The sequence below is a fragment of the Xenopus laevis genome, chromosome 8L, assembly GCF_017654675.1.
Source record: "Xenopus laevis strain J_2021 chromosome 8L, Xenopus_laevis_v10.1, whole genome shotgun sequence".
Taxonomy (NCBI): domain Eukaryota; kingdom Metazoa; phylum Chordata; class Amphibia; order Anura; family Pipidae; genus Xenopus; species Xenopus laevis.
In genome coordinates, this window is record NC_054385.1 from 78,566,007 (window position 1) to 78,584,325 (window position 18,319).

At 42.9% G+C, this 18,319-nt stretch overlaps 1 protein-coding gene across 6 annotated transcripts in view; it reads right to left on the bottom strand.

Moving 5' to 3' along the window:
• Positions 1–9,119: 9,119 nt before the first annotated feature.
• The window catches only part of itpk1.L (inositol-tetrakisphosphate 1-kinase L homeolog), a 78,352-nt gene continuing 69,152 nt past the window's right edge, over positions 9,120–18,319 (bottom strand). For 5 of the 6 annotated variants that reach the window (XM_018228625.2, XM_041571906.1, XM_041571905.1 and 2 more), the window contains 4 exons: positions 15,308–15,473; positions 14,593–14,660; positions 13,460–13,622; positions 9,120–11,072 (listed from right to left, as the gene is read on the bottom strand). In XM_018228625.2, coding sequence (XP_018084114.1) covers positions 10,783–11,072; positions 13,460–13,622; positions 14,593–14,660; positions 15,308–15,473 — 687 coding nt within the window. In that variant the 3' untranslated portion in view covers positions 9,120–10,782. 6 annotated transcript variants of the gene reach the window in all.

Sequence of the window (18,319 nt, forward strand, 5' to 3'; positions counted from 1 at the left end):
GGCACTACTATAGTTTATATAAACAAGATACATAGTAGATAACCGATACGTTTAAAAGAATTCAATTGTGTACTACAGAGCTTATCTGTTATCTGCAGTGTCGGATCAATGTAGTTGTTTCCTGCGATTCTCCTTCACTTCCGTTTTCTGTAAAACATCCGACACGTTGCATGCGTTTAGTTGCATTGCGACGTGTCGGGTCCAAGCACATCATCTAGTCCTGCCCTAAGTCTTGGTTGAAGATAACTGCTGCGACATTGTTTTAATGGAAAGTCAGTGCAGAAAGGGAAAATATTGACTTCAGTGGTAATTATAGTTACAAGTGACCATTGGAAATGTGTATCTGTATTGGAAAGTTCCAATTACATATTGGCTTTGTGTATAATGGCTCTAATTGGTAAACTGAAGATCATCGGTTTGGCGCTTAATGATGTTCTAGTACAGTATTAAATTAAGTTTTTTTTGGTGCAATTCTATAAAGAGAACCGCTTGCTCATATTCAATATGGATGTAACAGTAAGAAAGCACCTTAACCTCAGTAAATACTTCTGCCAAGGGATTCTGTCATGATTTTTATGGTGTTTGTATTACCTAATTACACTTGTACATTGCAAATAATTAATTCTACCATTTAAAATGGTATTCTTGAACCAATAATTATTATTGGTTTATAGGCAGCCACCTTAGTGCATTGTGCACAGCCAGAACATCCAACGCAACCGCTTTCAGATACGTTTCTACTACTCAATGTAACTGGAGGAGTCACGGTCGCATTTGGGTGTTTTACTAATGAATGCTGTTCTCATATATATCACTTGGTGGGGCATGGGAGCATTTTTAGTAAAGCAGGTGTCAGAGAACTGTTATCATGTTACCTGCTTATTATTCTGTTGATGGCTGCTGGGGGGGGGGGGAGGGATGTGGTGATATCACTCCAATGTGCAGTGGACTGAAGTTTATCAGAGTGCCTGAGGGCAGAAGTCACATGCCTGAGGGCACCTGCGAAACTAAGAACGTCTAGCCCCACATCAAATGGAAAAATTAAATATTAAAACAGTGTGTTCTTTTGAAAAACTGATTTGAATGCAGGAGTCTGCTGTAATAGAACTATTAATTGATGCATGGTTTCCCTGTGACAGAATCCCTTTAATTGTAGAAGATGCAGGATTAATGCCCAGTTTCAATGCCCAGAATAGAGAAATCTCACTCTATAGTCAATAAATATTATGTACAACTATTTTAAATATACAAAAATGTGTAGTTTTTTTAATATTTAATATTTATAGACTATAGAGTGTGAGATATTTTTATACTTTGTGTACTATAAACTGCCTAGTATTACATCAACTATAATTTCCCTTCCAGTTGAAGGGTGCCAAATTGCATGTATCTCTCTCTTTTTATTATACCATCAGCTGAGCTTAATCCAACAAGAAAAAAAATTCCGCCCTGATATTTTAGTTAGTACCAAGCCCTGCCCCCATTCACCTGCCAATGAGAAATAGAGATGCCTGAAAGCAGTGCCAAGAACTAGACGGTATACAAACTATTACAATTTAAATTAATAACAAAAAACCCTACATATTATTGGACACAGTCCCAGACTACATGTCAACAACTCTTTTATTTAAATTTTTTATGTCAAAAGTTTCTTATTTTGAGTCAGAAACAACTGTCAGAAGCACTATAACCAGTAAAAACATTGTTTAGGTTGATGACACTCTACCACAAAGGCAAGGTACTGTCAGGGAACCGGGAGTTCCCTCTGGGGAGTTGTCCGGATATAGGAGGAAGCCCCTCAGGAGGGATCAGGATCGTGGTATCCAGGGATTCAGCAGAAGGGGTAATAAAGTTCAGGCAACAGGACAAAAGGCAGGCAGAATATAAACAGAGTCCAAAGTCCAGGCAGGGGGTCAACAACAAGAGATCAATCAATAGAATACTCAGGGATAACAGCAACAGGGAACCCAGGAATCTAATCAGGAACAAGATCCTATTTTCGGGCGCCATCTTGGCGTCTCGGGCGTCCTTTTAAAGGGGTTTTTTGGCGCCCTTGCGTCGGCGTCAGCACGTCTGCGACCGACGCGCTGCGCCTGCGTCCGTCGCACCGTTGTGACGTCTTCGCGCCTGCGCACTTGCGTGCAGGCGTCTCTGCGCCGGCGCCGCTACCCACGTGGCGGCCATGGGCGCCGCCATTTTGGGAGCGGCGTCGGAGGAAGTAGTTGCGCCGCCCGGAGCTCCTGGTCCTGCTCCGGGCGGCGATCGTGACAGTACCCCCCCCCCTCACGGGGGGCCTCAGGACCACCGGGACAAGGCTTCTGGGGAAACTTGGCGTGAAAATCCCTCACCAGACGAGGAGCGTGAACATCACGATGTCCTTCCCAGGAGCATTCTTCAGGACCGAAGCCCCTCCACTGAATGAGGTACTGAAGGGACCCTCTGGAGATCCTGGAGTCTAGGATTTTCTCCACCTCGTACTCGAGTTGACCCTCCACAGAGATGGCAGGAGGAGGAGATTGACCACCAGAGAACCGGTTGGTGATAGCGGGTTTCACCAGAGACACGTGGAACACGTTGGGGATTCTCATCTCTGGTGGAAGCTGAAGTCTGACAGCCACAGGGTTGATTATCTCCAAGATGGGAAATGGACCCACGAATTTTGGACCCAACTTGGGAGATGGTATCTTCAACCGGATATTCCTGGAAGAGAGCCAGACATTATCACCCACCTTGTAGGGAGGAGAGGATCTTCGACGACGATCCGCGAAAGTCTTATGAACAAGAGCGCTCTTCTCTAGGTTCAACTTGGTAGCAGCCCAAATAGCAGACATATGGGCTGCGGAATCGTCAGCAGCCGGGACGTCAGAAAGTACAAAGTCTTGGGGAAAAGCTTGAGGATGCTGCCCATACACCGACATGAACGGAGACCTTCCTGTAGAGGAATGACAAGCATTATTATGAGCGAATTCCGCCCATGGGAGGAGATCAGACCAGTCATCCTGGCAGAGGGATACGTGGTTCCTCAGGAACTGTTCCAGGGCTTGGTTGACACGTTCAGCTGCCCCATTCGTCTGCGGATGGTATGCAGATGAAAACTGAAGAACAATTCCCAGGTCTTTGCATAGGGAACGCCAGAATTTGGCAGTAAACTGGGTGCCTCTATCGGAGACGATTTCCACCAGGAAACCATGCAGGCGGAAGATGTACTGGATAAATAGCTGGGACAACTCCACCGCAGAGGGCAACTTCTTCAGAGGGATGAAATGGGCCATTTTGGAGAATCGATCAATGACAACCCAGATCACAGTGTTCCCACAAGAGGGAGGAAGTTCGACAATGAAGTCCATGGACAGGTGGGTCCAGGGACGGGAAGGAACCGGCAATGGCTGTAGTAACCCACTGGGGCGGGAATGGCTTGACTTAGATGTGGCACAAACATTACAAGCAGCAACAAAGTCCTTCACATCTTTGCGGATATCAGGCCACCAGACCAGGCGTCGTAATAGTTCAAGAGTCTTAGCTGGACCAGGGTGTCCGGCTTGCCTGGAGCAATGGGTCTGTTGCAGAATAGGCAGACGCAGCTCAGGAGGAACAAATGCCATTCCAATGGGAGTATCTGAAGGAGCAGAAGACTGACCAGCCAGGATTTGGTCAGCAAACTGTGGATACAGGGAGGCAATAATCTTGACTGGAGGGATGATTGGCTCTTGTCTCTCAGGAGAGCGGTTCCACCGGAGTGAAGCTACGAGACAAGGCATCGGCCTTCTGATTCTTGGAACCTGGGCGATAAGTCAAGATAAAATTAAACCGAGAGAAGAAGAGAGCCCACCTTGCTTGTCTGGGGTTTAGCCTCTTGAGGGACTGGATAAACTCGAGATTCTTATGATCGGTGAAAATCTGAACAGGAATCAGAGAACCCTCCAGGAGGTGACGCCACTCTTCAAGGGCAAGTTTAACAGCCAAGAGTTCTCGGTTCCCGACATCGTAGTTCTGCTCTGCGGACGAGAACTTCTTGGAGAAATAAGCACAGGGATGCAACTTCCCATCAGCGGGGTGTCTCTGAGACAGGATGGCTCCGGCTCCGACTTCAGAAGCATCTACTTCGATGCAGAAGGGGTAGTTCAGGATTGGGGTGTCGGAGGACAGAAGCGGACGTGAAGGCCTCTTTCAAAGACTGAAAAGCTTCAATGGCAGATGGGGGCCACAAGCTGGGTTTACCCCCTTTCCGGATGAGGGCCAGGATAGGTGCAATGCGGGAAGAGAACCCCCGGATGAACTGCCGATAGTAGTTAGCAAATCCGATAAATCTCTGGATTGCCTTGGTACTCAGCGGGATAGGCCACTCCTGGATGGCAGACACTTTCACGGGGTCCATCTCAAAACCTTCAGGAGAGATAATGTATCCTAGGAAGGGGATCTTAGACACCTCGAAGACGCACTTCTCCAACTTGGCGAAGAGAGAGTTCTTCCTCAGACGAGAGAGTACCTCCTTCACCTGGGAGCGATGGCTTTCTAGGTCTTTAGAGAAGATCAGGATGTCGTCCAGGTACACGACTACGAACCTTCCTAGGAGATCCCGGAATACATCGTTAACAAACTCCTGGAAGACGGCAGGGGCATTGCAAAGGCCGAAGGGCATAACGAGATATTCATAGTGCCCGTCACGAGTGTTGAATGCCGTCTTCCATTCATCACCCTCACGGATGCGAATGAGATTGTACGCCCCTCGGAGATCCAACTTAGAGAATATCTTCGCCCCCTTCAGCTGGTCGAAGAGCTCTACGATCAAGGGCAGAGGGTACCTGTTTTTGACAGTGATTTTATTCAGGCCCCGGTAGTCTATGCATGGCGAAGGCCTCCGTCCTTCTTCTCCACAAAGAAGAACCCAGCCCCTGCAGGAGAGGTAGAAGGGCGGATAAACCCCCGCTGGAGATTTTCTTGGATATATTCCTTCATTGCGGAAGTCTCAGCAGGAGAGAGAGGGTAAGTGCGGCCTCTGGGGGGCATGGCTCCTGGCAGGAGTTCGACAGGACAGTCATAAGAGCGATGTGGAGGAAGGAATTCCGCAGACTTCTTACAGAACACATCGGAGAATTCCTTATAACAGGAGGGAAGAGACTTTAACTCGGTTGAGGAGATAGTTACCTTCTTGAGGGGTTTATCAGGAAGGCAATGCTGTAGGCAGAATGGGCTCCAACGAGAAACCTGCCCTGTGGACCAGTCTATGGTGGGATTGTGCAGGCGCAGCCAGGGGAGACCCAAAACAACAGTAACATCGGGACAAGAGATGATAAGAAACAAAAGTCTCTCTTTATGCAGGGTCCCAACCTGCACAAGTAGTTCGCCAGTGGTCATCATGAGTACAGACTCCAGGGGTTTATCATCTATGGCGAAAATCCTCATGGGAGAAGGCAAAGGAAATAGGGGGATTCCCATGTACTTAGCAAAGAGAGCGTCCATGAAGTTACCCCCGGCTCCGGAATCGAGGAAAGCATTCCCGAAGATGGTCTTATCAGTCAGACGAATCTGGAAGGGAAGGAGAAACCTGTGTGAGTTTCCTTGGGTCTTCCCCTGAGACCAATCTCGAGACTTTTGAGTCGTGCCCCCTACATGAGTTACCATAGACATACCTCGGGGTACAAAACTCTTAGCCTTTGCAGGACAGGCATTAGCGAAGTGGGAATGTCCGCCACAATACAGACACAGGCCTGACGTCCGTCTGCGGAGTCTCTCTTGTTCAGTGAGGCGAGTTCTTCCCACTTGCATGGGTTCCTCCTGGAGAGAAATGGATGCTTGGGCAGGCGGGGTGACAGGAGCCTGCAGGAGAGGCCTCTGGAAGCGGGGTGCCAACGTGGGTTGAAACTTCCTGACACGATCTCTCAGGGTTTGATGCTCTCTCAGAAGAGTGTCCACCTTAACAGCCAAGGCGATAAGGTCCTCAACTTGCGTGGGTAATTCCCGGGAGACCAGGTCATCTTTGATGCGGAGGGAGAGACCATTATAAAATGCAGTATGGTATGCGTCGTTGTTCCAACGAGTCTCGGCAGCAAGTGTACGGAATTCAATAGCATACTCCGCTACACTGCGACTCCCTTGGCGGATTTGGAACAGACGGGAAGCAGCGGATGTCACCCGGCCGGGAGCATCGAAAACGATCCGAAATTCTTTGAGGAATGCTTCCGCGTCATCCATCAGTGGGGACTGCTTCTCCCAGTGTGGAGATGCCCACTCGAGAGCTTTCCCTGCCAGACGAGTAATCACAAACCCCACCTTGGCACGTTCAGAGTCAAATTCAGTGGGGTGTAGGGCAAATCGAATCTGGCACTGATTCACGAATCCTCGACAGGCTTGAGGATCGCCATCGTAGAGAGGCGGAGCAGGAATATGTGGACCAGAGGTGGAGGGCTGGGTAGCCTTGGCAGCAGCCGCTTGCGGAGGAGGTGCCGGCAGGGGGGTCGCTGGTGTCAACAAGGAGAGCTTTTCCAAGATCGCCTCCAGCGTGTGTCCCACGTAATTCTGCCGGGCTTCATACGCCTCCATGCGGGAATGCAGGCCCCGAAAGGCCCTGCCGAAATCTGGCTGAGCTTCCTCAGAGGAATCCATGGCCCGAAAATAATGTCAGGGAACCGGGAGTTCCCTCTGGGGAGTTGTCCGGATATAGGAGGAAGCCCCTCAGGAGGGATCAGGATCGTGGTATCCAGGGATTCAGCAGAAGGGGTAATAAAGTTCAGGCAACAGGTCAAAAGGCAGGCAGAATATAAACAGAGTCCAAAGTCCAGGCAGGGGGTCAACAACAAGAGATCAATCAATAGAATACTCAGGGATAACAGCAACAGGGAACCCAGGAATCTAATCAGGAACAAGATCCTATTTTCGGGCGCCATCTTGGCGTCTCGGGCGTCCTTTTAAAGGAGTTTTTTGGCGCCCTTGCGTCGGCGTCAGCACGTCTGCGACCGACGCGCTGCGCCTGCGTCCGTCGCACCGTTGTGACGTCTTCGCGCCTGCGCACTTGCGCGCAGGCGTCTCTGCGCCGGCGCTGCTACCCACGTGGCGGCCATGGGCGCCGCCATTTTGGGAGCGGCGTCGGAGGAAGTAGTTGCGCCGCCCGGAGCTCCTGGTCCTGCTCCGGGCGGCGATCGTGACAGGTACATTGGAGGAGTTCACTCCCGCTCTTGCACTGTACACCACCACTCTGGGTGATAAATTAAACAACTCACAACCTACAGTACTTTTCTGTGTCTCTTAGCTGTTTGTTCATGTCTTCCCACATATAATTTTACACAGGGAGATTTGGAAACTGGTTAGGCTATGGCTAGACGGGGCCAAAATCAGACTGCTGATTCCAGCCCCTCACCTTAGGAAGTATCCTCTTCTTCTTTTGCGTCTCGTGTGTTGCTTCGGCATGAACACACTCTGCAGATTTCTGCTCGTGTTGAAGGGCTGAAATTGGCCTGCAGATTTCAGCAGGCTGATTTCGGCCCCATCTGGCCCTAGCCTTAGGGTGATAAGGACTAAAAGGAGCAAAGAGTCCATTAGGTTGGAAGACATGCAGTGTAAACCCTTCACATGTCTCATGCTGCACTCATAGCACTTCCTTTAAACCAAAATAGAGATGCTTTAACTCTCACTCAAGGAATCATGGGCAAAGACAGGCAAATTACTTCTTAAAGGAGAACTAACACCCAACTAATAAAAACTCCTACCCCCTACCCTACACAGCCCCCCCCCACACACACAGGTGTTAACAGCAGCGGAGCGGAGCTCACAGGCACCATCTTCTTCTCTTCTGTAATTTTAAGAAAGTAAGCGATGCGCTGTTGGAGCAGTCTTCTGCTTCGTGATAACGCAGCGAAAGTGACGAAAATTGCAGAAGGGAAGGAAGAAGACCGGAAGATTATGAAAGCGGCGGAAGATGGTGCCCGTGAGCTCCGCTGTGCTGACTCTGCAACAAGGGGTAATTACAGGATATGGGCCACTTCAGGTGTTAACACATGTGCGGGGGGAGCAGGTAGGGGGACTATGTAGGGTAGGGGTTTTTATTTATCTCCTGTAATGTCCCTGTGGCCAACTATGCATTCAGAACTGCTGGTCTAATAGCACAGATCCAGCCTAATAATTCAGAGCCAGATATCCAAACATTCAGTCAGCATGTTTTAATCTCTTTAGATCTCATCAGAGCTATATATTGGAACATGGCTTCTGAGGAGCTAGGACTTGGAGAGTAGGGAAGCAAAGAAACCATTCTGACTAGGATGAGAGGAAAATAATGACTCTTTATTAATCTGGCTGTCCCTCAGACAAATTAATGTATTGATGTTGTTATGACATTTGATTGCTTGATTTGTCATAGTGTACATCAGTTTAAAGGGATACTGTCATGGGAAAAAAAATTTGAATCAGTTAATAGTGCTGATCCAGCAGAATTCTGCACTGAAATCCATTTCTCAAAAGAGCAAACAGATTTTTTTATATTCAATTTTGACACGGGGCTAGACATATTGTCAATTTCCCAGCTGCCCCAAGTCATGTGACTTGTGCTCTGATAAACTTCGGTCACTCTTTTTCTTTACTGCTGTACTGCAAGTTGGAGTGATATCACCCCCTCCCTTTTCCCCCCCAGCAGCCAAACAACAGAACAATGGGAAGGTAAACAGATAGCAGCTCCCTAACACAAGATAACAGCTGCCTGGTAGATCTAAGAACAACACTCAATAGTAAAAACCCATGTCCCGCTGAGACACATTCAGTTACATTGAGAAGGAAAAACAGCAGCCTGCCAGAAAGCATTTCTCTCCTAAAGTGCAGGCACAAGTCATGTCAGATTTCAAAATTGAATATAAAAAAATCTGTTTGCTCTTTTGAAAAATGGATTTCAGTGCAGAATTCTGCTGGAACAACACAAAAAAACATGTTTTCCGATGACAGGATCAGATAAATTGAGTTTTTACTTTATTATAGCCAAGATTACAAATGGAGATACATTATTTTCAAGACACTTCTACATGAGATCTCACTATCCACAGTGTCGAGTTTTGCCACCATGTTTCATAATTTCATAATGATTTAGAAACAATCTTTTTTGACACAAAAAGACTCATTGAAGAAAAACAGTGATTATATTTGATTAAATTAATATTTTATTGCTGATGTTACAAGGAAGGGATGGAATCGAGGTATGGTAAGACATAATGCCAATCGTACTTTCTGAATAATCTCTTAGTTATGCACATTTAACTCCTTGCTGGTGTTAAGGGGTCCGTGTTGAAGAAACGGAGGCAAGTAAAACTACTTGGAATGATTTGAAGGCAGGATAACATAGGTAAGACAGTTCAGCTTCTATAAGTGCACCGCAGTGAAACTCTAGGACTGCTTGTATTGAGATTTCCCTTAAAAAGATCTATATACCGTTAAATTCATTTTCAATTTTCAGTTTACATGTCAACCTATGCTTTCAAAAATGACAGAAATAATTTCTCCTACAAGAGCCATATTTAAGAAAAGATAACATTCACTATCTCCTGCATTGTCCAATCCAAACGTATTATGGTCTATCTCTGATTTTCTCTTCAGTCACTTTCAATGTACCAGGCGCTACCATCAGAAACCCATTATGACTTCTGGAGCCTATACCATTCTGGTTTATACCTGCTAGGCCAGGGTATGCTCAAAATCACACTTAAATTAGAAAATTAATATTGTTCAGAATAATAAATGTTTAAATGTCACAGCAACAAAATTACTTACTAAGTAAAGTGTTAATTATTGGAAAATGCAGCCCACCTCAGACCTTCTGGTGCTGCTAAACTAAAATTATAGCCATTCTTTGATAAACTATGGTGGATCTTCAGGCTTTATCTATCTCTAATTCACAACAAAACCTCTCTAAAGAATCTTTTGGCAGAACACAACTGGCATTGTTGAATATATGGAAAATGTTCTGACTTTATAAGATATCACATTAAACACATGGTGATGATGAATGCAGACTTAGTGACCCCAAACTGATCTGCCTTGATTTGGTCTACAGCAGCAAGTATCTTGTTTAACACTTTCTCTCCCTGACAGACACCTGATCAGAGAATGCAAAGCTGAGGAAGGGCATTAAGGATTCAGGAAGCACATTAAGACTGAAATGTTTCGAATAAAATCTAAATCACAAAATTAAAAAAAAAAATCAAGGTGCAGAATACTAAAGAATATTTTTTTTAAAATAAGAAATTACATTTCTACAATCAAAAGATCAAAAGTGGTCGATGTGTGGTAATTTTCATATGGTGAAGAGACAGTAGGAATAGGTCATTTTTTTTTTAAAGAATAAAATTTGCTTTTTGTTATAAAATAATTCCTTTTTTTACTTTCAGAACACAACCCACTTTAGGAACATGTTGTCTGAGTTGAACAGCTGCAGTTTCACTTTCATATATATTTAAGGACTGTACCACGACTTAGTAGAACATTGAGCAGGGAGTATGGTCCCCCTATGGCCACAGCATGGAACCTCTGAAATGCTGAAGAACCAGTGTCTATTGGGATCTTTTGAAATCGGACAGCGGTGTTTCTCACAACTGCACAAGGGAGGATTGAATACCAAAACTTTCTTCTTTGAAAAAAGCTGTAAAGTATGATGTCAATTAAAACACTAAGTGTCCAGCTGCCCTTTTACTGACCAACAACCTGCTGTTACAACTCAGTTCAAGTAATTATCCGATGAACACCAAAATAAAACTGTTCCCATGTTCCTTTGGAATACTCCTACTTCCTGTGGTCCTTCAAAATGACTTGTTATTGGGAGGAAGCCTTGGTTGCCAAAGAGGCCACACAGTGCTGCTGGAAGCTGGGAGAAACTGATGAATTGCATCCTAGTCTCTGACTTTGCAACTTTACAGATCCACTTGTGTCTGTCTCCACAATCCATGGGTCTGTTCGAGCAGGTGGAGTACAGCAAAGGCGCTCTCCAAGTGAACTTCCTGTCTGCTCCACTGAGGACTTGTTTGCACTCTGATCTGGACGTTGCAAAATGGTTGTAATGTGGTTCAGGAGGTCAGTGAAGAATTCTGGGACACCCTCATAGCCTAAAAAAACCCATCAACGTAAAATATTAAATATAGTTTTATAAGAATGTAATAACAACTAAAAAGTCTCCAAAGTAATAGAGTGGAGACATTAGAAGACATAGTTCAAGAGAAAATAATCAAGTGAAAGGAGACCCTGGGTTCCTATCAAACACATCAAGTGAAGCATACTGTGCCAGATATAGACTACACAGAAAAATGTATCTATTCCAGCACCAGCAGCATTTTCTTGCATACGAATCATCTTGGGGTAACTAAAGGCATACACAGATTTCTAAGCCTTCTACTGTTTAGATATTGGCAGTATGTTCAGTGTTGGATGGAGCCTTCTAGAGACCACCAGAGAACCTTCAGAGACCACACTAACTAGATGTAGTGTTAAATGTTATAGGTGTAAGAAGGTGAGTTGTTCTAATGGCTGGGGTATAATACGCCAGTCTATCTAACCCCTAGCATGTGTATGAGGATAGTTTAAGATTACCCTTTGGAAAATATGGCAAATACAACATACATACATACATACAGAAGAAGAGAGCAGAGCTACTGGGTTGATAAATTAGAAAACATTATCAGATTTCTGCCTACTTTAGAATTGGTTGCTCGTATCAGTTACCAATACCATAATTACAGATTGTTTTTGCCATCGTAATTATTCATCAAATAAGTAGATTATCAGTAATACATTATATGTGATGGTGAATAAAAATCAGCTACAGAGCAAGGTATGATTAACATAAGATTTTCAGAACAAGGTTCTTGGAAAAGTACTGGGCTCACATATCTGCTCAGGCCTCCTGGCCATGCTTATTAATGCCTGTATTTCGGCTCAGTTTGTCCCAAACACGGGGGAGTATAGGGAACAGCAGAAGGCCAGGGACTGAGGTACTTGCATATTAATAGGAAGAATCTCATTAACATGCAGTTAGAAATTGTCTGTTCAAGCTCAGCTACTAATTTCATTTTAATCACATGCATATGACTCCCTGGAAAGAAAAATGATATGCCAACCATGGAAAAAATCATATTCTTGGCTTAAATGAGACTGAAAATGCAAGGGAGCAAGTAACTATTTAAAGAAAGTAAGAAATTGGAAAAGAAGAATTGAGTCAAACACAAAGGATGAAAAACCAACAAGACACAGACCAGTCTGAGAATATATATATATATATATATATATATATATATATATATTTCCATCAGCACTCACATTGAAGGGACATTGCCCTGGGGCTTTTATCAGCGCTACTTTAAAGCTAAATAAAATCACATTTATTACTGTTTATTGCTGTCTCTATATATTTCTATGTAGAAAAATATACAGGTATGGGATCTGTTATCCAGAAACCCATTATCCAGAAAGCTCCAAATTATGGAAAGGCTGTCTCCCATAGACTCCATTATAATCAAATAATCCAGATATTTAAAAATGAATTTCCTTTTTCTCTGTAATAATAAAACAGTAGCTTGTGCTTGATTCCAACTATATCATTAATCCTTATTGGAAGCAGAACCAGCCTAGTGAGTTTATTTAAAGTTAACATGATTTTCTAGTAGACTAAGGGGCAAATTTATCAAGGGTCGAATTGAAAATTCTAATCATACTGTGGCCTTTAAAGTGATAAAAATAGGAATGTGTGGTATCAGTGAAAAGAAGCTGCACACAAACTGTAAGCAGCTAAAAGCTCCCTAAAGCCGCCCCCAGCCGTGGAACCTTAGAAACGGCGACCCTCCGACACCATTAAATCATCTTGCTGAGTTGCGCAGCCCTAGATTATATTTCACGTACAGTTTACGGAAACCGTCACGTTCCTATTTTTATAGGAACGTGTCAGTATCACTTTAAGGACTCGATTTTGACTATTGGCCACCTAAAACCTTCCGAATTGCGGTTTTAGTCAATGGGAGATGTTCTGGGATCAATTTGGAGTTGTTTGCAGCCATCCTGACATTCAAGTTTCTTTCAGAGAAAAAACTTGAATAAAATTCGATTCGAGTTTTCAGGTCGATCCTATTCACCTGAGTGAAAATTTGATTGGTCTCATTTTGGGTTTAAAAAAACTCCCATGAATTTCAAATTCGACCCTTGATAAATCTGCCCATTAAGTTATGAAGATCCAAATTATGAAAAAAATCTGTTATTTGGACAACCCCATGTCCTGAGCATTCTGGATAACAGGTCCCATACCTGTAATAACATTCTTTACAGGATTTGCCAAGCCAAAGTTCTATCCTAAACCATATATAAATATTTGAGAAGACTCACAGACTATTCATGTAGGGCACCTTCAAATGTTACAAACTAAAGCTTGTGCAAAAATAATAAGGATACATCCACTGACTTAACTTTACAGATACTTTTCAATGGTAAGTCTTGAGAAGTACTATACCTGGGAAAGCATTGATATCAATCACAGCATGTTGGCCAGTCTTGTTGTTTATAATGATATCAATGCCAAAAAGAGAGATTCCCAAAGCCTGACGTAGTGCTTTGGAGATCCCACGAATAACTTCATCACAGGGTCGCTCAAATACGCCTTCAACCTTTTCAAGCTGTGTGAGAAAGGAGACATCAGATTAGGACTCAATAGATCTAAAGGCCCTTTCAATCCTTCATTTAAATTCACTTATTATCCAACTTGTCTCAAATATTATCCAATTATAACATGCTTCCACACATACACATTATTCTCTCTCATGTGTCCTGGCTAGCAGTGGCATTCAACACTGTAAAATAGAAAGGCAGAGCAACTGGACAGCTAAAAAAGTATTCACTTAGTCCTATGGCATAATTGTTGCAGTCCTTATTCCATGCAGTCCCCATGCTATCTGTAACTAACTGGGTTCCTCATCTCTCCTTCATCAGCTTCCACACTGTGTCCCACACATTTCTCTATCCTTCCTTCAAACTACCTGAGGAACACTCTCAACCCAATTCCTATTCAGTGCAGTATTTAGACCAAATACCTTGCAACCTCCCTCCTTTCACCCCACTTGTTTCACTCAATACTTGCTTCTCCATTCAGCCACCACATTCTCCTATCCATATCCTTATAACTCAGATGTGTTTTTTAGATATATAATATTATTAATTATAGCAGAGAGTACTCTTTTAATCTTGAAATTGCTAAGTAATGAAAATGAAACAACAGGCCACCAGCTGGTCAGTTTGATGGACTAAATGCAGGCCTCGCTAGTTTTCCAGACTATTTGCAAGACTGTAATTTGGTGGAATCCTTAGAATTTAGCTGAACATTTATAGGATGTTGAAGTGACAAACGAAGGACATTTATGTTCACAGATAATGCAAGTATTAGTGACTCTTTTTTCTTATGTCATACTCGACCTCCTTTATGCTACTTGGATGTGCGCATTCAGTTTTTTCTCGTTTAAAGACATATTCAGATAAGCAAGTTTTATGCAGTTAATGGCGCAGAGTGTATGTCAGACAGTGTCTCACTTGGGACACTTCTACATAATGGGTGAAATATAGGGCAAGTCCCGTAACAAAGGAGGCACTCACTGCTGTTAGAACAGAGGATGATTCAGGCTTTGAAACATTGTGACTGTTGAAGAATATGGATGCTCTGTCTAAAATGAGAAGATAAAATGTATTAGTCCAGAATCAGCAGGCGATGAATAGCTCCCTATAAAATAGAACATACAATGTTAACAAGTATCTCGCTATTCTACTATTTTTTTTAAATTTAAAACAGAAGTCATTTAGAAAAATACTACACGTTTGCATACCACCAGATGGCAGAGTTTTCAACAATATGTGATATAGCATATAAAATAGTATTAGCTATTCCGTGTTCATGGAATAGTGTATTGCCTTTGTGCATTTAAATGTTCATTTCATACAAATATCCAGGCTTTCTGATGTGCACAAAGTAAACTAAGGATGCACCGAATCCACTATTTTGGATTCGACAAACACCCGAATCCTTTGTGAAAGATTCGGCCAAATACCGAACCGAATCCTAATTTGCATATGCAAATTAGGCCTGGAAGGGGAAACCATTTTTTTACGTTCTTGGTTTGTAACAAAAAGTCAAGCGATTTCCCGCCCGCCCCTAATTTGCATATGCAAATTAGGATTTGGATTCAGTTTGGACGGGCAGAAGGATTCGGCCGAATCCGAATCCTGCTGAAAAAGGCCGAATATATATATATTTATTTTTAAACAAACAACATAACATAGTTATCCCATATAGTCAGGCAAGTCATTCTATTACCAGAAGCTCCAAGTGAGAAGTTTTTCAAGGATGGTCGCTCTACTACTGTATAAGATTCTCCCACCACAAAGACTTTGTAGAGGACCGCATTGTGGCTAATGAAGCTTTGAATTACACAGGGAGGCTTGATTGACCACAGTCCTTCTGGATTAAATATAATCGCCATCTAGAACAGAAACCACACAAGAAGTCAGGTTTATATCTTTTAGATTGTAAGCTCTTTTTGGCAGGGCCCTCTTTAACTCTTGCTTTGGTTACCAGTGGTTTTCCTGTATGTTTAGTGTATACTAACATGTACAATGCTGTGGAATATGTTGGCATTTTATAAAAAGATGTTAATAATAATAATAATTATTAGATACAATATGTCATTTTTATGGCATAGCCTAAATAAAACATTGGCGGTAATTCTGTGTGTTGGCCAGTGTTTTTTTTTTTATATGTATTGACCAGCAACAATATATGGACTGTGTACCAGTCTCTCAGTGAGAGTAAAAAAACATAACATAACATTACAAAACCTGACTATTACCCAGGATCAATCTCATAGCTTGAGCTAACATCGTAAATGGATAGTACTAATAACGTAATGCAACAGGAGGATTAACTGATTCTGAAAGTAGACTATTGGTGTTAGTTCTTGTCACTATGGGCCATATGGCACTACTATATATTAAGGGAAGAATCGACAATCCTGAATGCTTGCAGACTACCCCTTCAGCAAATACAGCTAATCTTCCTACTGTACTAGTACTATACAGGTATGGCATCTGTTATCCAGAATAATCTGGACCTGGGGTTTTCTGGATAATGGATTTTTCTGTAATTTGGATCACCATACCTTAAATCTACTAAAAACCATTTAAACATTAAAGAAACCCAAATAGGATTGTTTTGTCTCTAATATGGATTAATTATATCAAGTACAGGGTTTTGTTATTACAGAGAAAAAGGAAATCCCTTTAAAAAATTGAATTACTTGGATAAAATGGAAATCCCTTTAAAAAAAATTAATTACTTGGATAAAAAAAGTCTATGGGAGACAAACTTCCCGTAATTCAGAGCTTTCTGGATAATGGGTTTCAGGATAATGGATCCTGTACTTGTGTAGTTCTTGCAAAATACTGTCTAAGACTGCTATATTTAACATATAAAACTCTGCTGAATATAGTTAGTGGCCCAGTCATCCTATATATATATGTATCCAATACCTGTGGCCAATTGTCCCTGCTGCCTTTACCTCTATGCCTGTCTACTTCTCACTGCTACATAGTATTTAATTTCTCCTGCTGTTCCTGTTATGCACAAAGTAACACCAAAAGACAGTTTTTCTGGTTGAATGTTTTGAAGGACCGAGGCCAAAATACAGCATATTAATTATACAAAGGGAAACAATAATCCTAACTCTGAAGAATACAGAATGTTTTAATCACCAGATTCCCCAGATGAATAGATCATTTCATTGCAGTTTTCCAATTGCACAGATAATCTAAAAGGGGTTGTTCACCTTAAAAACACTTTTTTCAGTTCCCAGAAATAAAGACTTTAAGACTTTTTTAAATGACTCTCTGTTTTCTTATTGCTTTTTCAAAATATAAGTATAAAGTTTAATATTCCTGTCTCTGGTGTCTGGCAGCTCAGTTATTCAGGTGTCGATTCTACAGTTACAAAATCACATTTTTAGCAGCACCTCTGGAGTATTAGCAACTATTGTATCAGTTCTAACAGCTGCCTGTAATGAAACCCAGAGATTCTGCTCAGCAGGGAAAAAAATGTATCACCTAAATGTATCAATTTAGAACAGTTTAGAGGGCTGGTCGACTAGTGATGTCCGGGCAGGCCCGATACCCACAGGACCCGCGGTCGTTCTGGCTGACCCTTGTGGGTGGCGGTTGGGTCCGGGTCGAGTTCTTCCTCCTGCTCTCTCCGACCGTCACCTTCAACTGCCGGCTTTATAGCTGCGCACCTGCTCGCCCAGCCCCTTTTGTGACATCATCTGCGGGGCGGGTCTATAAAGGGAAGCCGGAAGTCAGGCAGGTGCGGATCAGGTGCTGGTCAGGAAAAACCCAAACCGCACATCAGCGACCTCCCCTTCTTTACACTGGAAAAAGTGTTGGAATATGAACAAGCACTTTCAGGTTATGTATCCCTTCCTATTTACAGGGATGTTTCTCTCTTTCTAAGCTTTTTTGAATACCAATAGTTACATTTGTCGTTCAGAACTCTAGACTTGCTGCTGAGCACTTCAGATTTAAAACCAAGAGAGGTTACTTTTTCCTGTTCTACATGCAGCACATTTTGCCAGCCAGGCATTTAATGACAGCTGAGATACATTAGCACTTCAGAACACTCGAACGTTTATCCCTGTGACAAAGAGTGAGCTGCTTCAGAATCTCTCACCCAATTCATCAGAAGGAGCTGGGTTTTAGTCTGCCAGAGGACACAACATAACAGAGGGTACATAGAGGAAAGAATTAGAACCATTCTCTTTTGTTAGTTCATATCTTCAATAGCGTGGGTAACAGCTGAATAATGTATCTAAAACAGGTAACAAATACATGCAGATGCTTATTTATTGCTAGTACAGGTACAGTGATCTACAGTAAGTGATATGTTAAAGTACGGGGGTAGACTAATGATAAAAGTTGATGAAAACATATTGGGGCTCATTTATTAACGCAACGCAGCGCTAAAAAGAGCGCAGTGGCCTGACATTTGCCCAGCGCATGCGAGTATTTAATAATGTAGCGCACGATACCTTAACAGTGCGATTTGTGCGCTAATGTAGACACAGACAGGTGCGACGTGTGAAACTGCGTATCAGCTGTCGCAGTGCTTATAATAAATTGTGCGCACAGGAAGATACCGCAAAGGTAAGGATTAGTTGTGCTCATGTATGAATGCGCTGCTTTAATTAGTTGCGTCACATATTGCGTTCACTTAGACGCATCTGCATTTGTTTCTGTGCTAATATTTGTTTGGTTGCAAAGGTGTTTAGCCTACCTGATACCC